The following is a 3,856-nucleotide window of genomic DNA, read 5'->3' as shown; positions in this document are numbered from 1 at the left end:
GCTGGCTGACTGTGAGTATAAACCCAGACCACAGTGTACAAGCTGGTATGCAGGTGCTGACCACACAGAGCAGAATGCACCTCAACAGGGTCTGGCTCCTGCCAAGATCTCCCTTTGGATATGCTGCTTGTAAAGCTAATTAGATCCTACTCTGATGTTGTCTGAGGCCGGCCACTGAATGTGTTGGCTTTGGGGTCTCTTGGGAGGGACTCTGGTTCAGACCAAGGTTGGATGATGCTTGTGACTGGCCCTGGGCAATCTGTTTGGAGCTACAAAGTGATCCAGTTTGTGGCTGCCCCTGCTGGGCCTGGGTGTGTGTTTGAAGGATCCAGGTGCATATCAAAGCTAGCTTTTATGTACTGGGTCCAAGGGCATGTCAGCAAAAGTCCCAAGGAACCCAGAGATCTGCTTCTGTTTACCTCAGCCTGTTGGCTGCCTGTTAGGCTCAGTCACTGAAAGAACCTCTGGTAGAATTTGAGTTGCACGAGGTATGTTCTCAGTGAGTCATGAGGTAGAGGTGAGTGGTATTCACCAGATATAAAAATAAGGAACAGTCCACAAATTTGTATGTCATCCTTGCTCGGGGGCCATGCTAATCTTTTCTGTATCATTCAATTTTAGTATACGTGCTACAGAAGCAAGCCCCAAGGATGCTAACTTTTAAAGGGAGATCTTTTAAAGGGTTTTTTAACTATTTTGCTGCTAGGAGTGCTCTAGCAGACCCAACCAGGTCACTGTCTGTTTACTAGCTCAAACTCTAGACCATATCAAAGATGGAGAATCTCCCTTTAGAGAATGTTTATGGGGAGACATTCCCACCTTCTTATTAGGAAAAGCAGACTCTCTTCATATGGACCAATATGAGACATATGACTCTGCAAAGTTGTTGTCCCCTAGAAAATATTACATAAGTGGTATGTTCTCAGCCTCTTGTATGTCAAACACCACCAAATCCATCTCTCATTCATTTAATAAGTGTTTATTAAATCTGATTATTTCAAAAAGCTTGTTCTAAAGGCTATATAAAATACAAAGATCAATAAAGAAATTTTTGACTTAAGAGCAATAAATAAAAAACAGCTACAAAATACAATGAAAATTAAATGATATATAATAACATTATGAGGATACAAGGAAAGACTCATTAATTACAAAGAGAAGATACCATAGGAGAGACTTAAAGAATAAATAATATTTAAGTGGCTGATGATTCCAAGCATTATGGATACCACATGCAAAAACACAAGTGCATGAAATGCATAAAGAATCAAAAGAAATCACAGAGCTTATTTTACCTAGAGCCCATGGGAGGATGTAATGAGAAGAGAAACAGGTTATATCATTTGGAAACATTATTAAGAACCTTGAATCCAAAACTTCCACTAAATAATTTTTTTAAAGATTTTGTTTACTTTACTTTTAGAGAGAGGGGAAGGGAGGGAGAAAGAGAGAGAGAGAAATGTCAATGTGAGAGAGAAACATTGATCAGCCACCTCCTGTACAGGCCTCATCCAGGGACTGAACTTGCAAGCCAGGCATGTGCCCTGACTGGGAATCAAACCAGCAACCTCTTGGTCCACAGGCTGATGCTCCATCCACTGAGCCACACAAGCAGGGCCCACTAAAGAATTTTTATGTATGCATATATTACTTGAATTTTTCTTCTTCTTCTTCTCTTTTTTTTTTTTTATTTGTGAGAATTGGGCCCTTTTCACAAATTTCCTCTTTCCTTTGTATTAATCAAAATACTAGTGAGAAGCATCAAAGACCCAGGTAATCTTGAAACAACAATAGAGTGACTACACATTCTAAATTTGCTCATGGATATGGATCTGTATTATGAATGGCTAAGTAAAGCATACCCTCAAATATGAAATACTCATTGATTAAGACCCAATATTGGAGTAAAGATAAAGATAATATTAAATTAAAATTTAATTAATAAATATTGGAAAAGGTTATAATGTTAGGGGCAAAGGAATTCCTTGAAGAGTTAGTAATAAAAGTTTGATTAAGAAAAAGAACAAAGGATAATTTTTCATTGGGGTCTTACTTAGGTCACCCTGCAGATCGCCACTTTCTTCTCTAGCACACAGACACACCAGGGGCCAAACGTGAGACAGGGGCTCTGCAAAACAAGCCTGAGTGGTGAGAAGGTATGTCCTTCACAGAAATAAAAATTCCTTCAGCTCAAAGTACAACACTCATTCCTCTTCCCTGTCAGTTTCAGGTGTCCTCAGATTCCTCAGATCACCACAATTCCTGATGCTGCAATACCTCTGATTGATCATCCCAGCAGGGGTCAGAAGAGCCATGGAGAACCACACCACTGTCACTGAGTTCGTCCTGCTGGGGCTCTCAGATGCCTGTGAGCTGCAGATGCTCATATTCCTGGGGCTCCTCCTGACCTACCTACTCACTGTCCTGGGGAATCTCCTCATTGTGGTCATCACCCTCATGGACAGGCGCCTCCACACCCCCATGTACTACTTTCTCCGCAACTTTGCTGTCTTAGAGATCTGGTTCACCTCAGTCATCTTCCCCAAGATGCTGACCAATATCCTGACTGGATATAAGACCATCTCCCGCCCAGGCTGCTTTCTCCAGATTTTTCTCTATTTCTCACTGGGCACCACAGAGTTCTTCCTACTGGCAGCTATGTCTTTTGACAGGTATGTGGCTATATGTAATCCCTTGCGTTATGCCACCATCATGAACAAGAGGGTCTGTGTCCAACTAGTTCTTTCTTCATGGATGACAGGATTCCTTCTCATCATCATTCCAAGTTTCATCACATTTCAGCAGCCATTCTGTGGCCCCAATATCATTAATCATTTCTTCTGTGACAACTTCCCACTCCTGCAACTGATATGTGCGGACACAAGTCTGATAGAGCTCCTGGGTTTTATTGTGGCCAATTTCAGTTTACTGGGCACTCTGTCTGTGACAGCCACCTGCTATGGCCACATCCTCTACACCATCCTGCACATCCCCTCAGCTAAGGAGAGGCAGAAAGCCTTCTCAACCTGTTCTTCTCATATCATTGTTGTATCTCTCTTCTACGGCAGCTGCATCTTCATGTATATCCGGTCAGGCAAGGGTGGCCAGGGAGAGGACAGGAACAAGGTGGTGGCCTTGCTCAACACAGTGGTAACCCCAATGTGTAACCCCTTCATTTATACCCTGAGGAACAAACAGGTGAAGCAGGTGTTTAATGAGAAAATGAGCAAGCTCATCTTAAAAAGCTGAGCTGGACCTGAGGAAGGGGGAAAGTTATCTCTTTGCCTCTGGAAATGCAGCTCCTGTCTTGATCTCCACGATCTATTCCTTCCTAGACAATTTCTTACCATGTACTCTAATCTACAGTGCTTTCTCATATGTATCACTAGTAACTCATGTAATCTTATCAGAGAGTACAGAAAACTCAGTATATCACTACTATGTCTCCTATGTCTTAATGTTTCTGACCCCAGCCTGTATCTGAGTTTCTTAATCTTACCTCATTTTTAAGATGTAATTATAAGCTTAGCATTCTTTCTACACCAAAACTTTTCAAAATTGGTAAAAATATCCTCAGTAAAGATATATTTATGATAGACTTCAGAAATATTATATGTGTGGAGAAATTAATGAGGTAGATAGCCAGGAAATGTTGAACAAAAAAGTATCAGACACTTAAACACTAAACCAAGAACTAACAAATAGAACCATGAAACTGGACAGATCACCTGCAAAGATGATGCATTATATATAAGGATCTAAAAGAAGACTTTATAATCAGTAAAGAAAAGAAGGTCAATCCAATAAATGAGGCCACAACTAATGACTGATCACAACAGAAGCCTTCCTTATGAAG

The 3,856-nt window shown here is 41.0% G+C and overlaps 1 protein-coding gene and 1 non-coding gene across 2 annotated transcripts; one reads left to right on the top strand and one right to left on the bottom strand.

Annotated features, from left to right (window-relative positions):
* Nucleotides 1-539: 539 nt before the first annotated feature.
* LOC150016091 (U6 spliceosomal RNA) lies at nucleotides 540-645 on the bottom strand. Its single transcript, XR_016510190.1, has one exon. It is a non-coding gene; the product is annotated as a U6 spliceosomal RNA (small nuclear RNA).
* A 1,668-nt stretch (nucleotides 646-2,313) lies between these two features.
* OR6J1 (olfactory receptor family 6 subfamily J member 1) lies at nucleotides 2,314-3,249 on the top strand. The gene has a single exon (XM_090268325.1). The coding sequence runs from the start codon at nucleotides 2,314-2,316 to the stop codon at nucleotides 3,247-3,249; it is 936 nt and encodes a 311-aa protein (XP_090124451.1).
* Nucleotides 3,250-3,856: the final 607 nt, after the last annotated feature.

This window comes from Furipterus horrens, unplaced genomic scaffold (assembly GCF_987537825.1).
Source record: "Furipterus horrens unplaced genomic scaffold, mFurHor1.1.pri manual_scaffold_3, whole genome shotgun sequence".
In the NCBI taxonomy this organism is placed as follows: Eukaryota; Metazoa; Chordata; class Mammalia; order Chiroptera; family Furipteridae; genus Furipterus; species Furipterus horrens.
Note: the sequence above shows the minus strand (reverse complement) of the source record. Positions and strands in the feature narration are given on the sequence as shown.

What these genes read in the sequence shown, in the direction of transcription:
- OR6J1 (XM_090268325.1), top strand. Translation starts at nt 2,314, where the DNA reads ATGGAGAACCACACCACTGTCACTGAGTTCGTCCTGCTGGGGCTCTCA.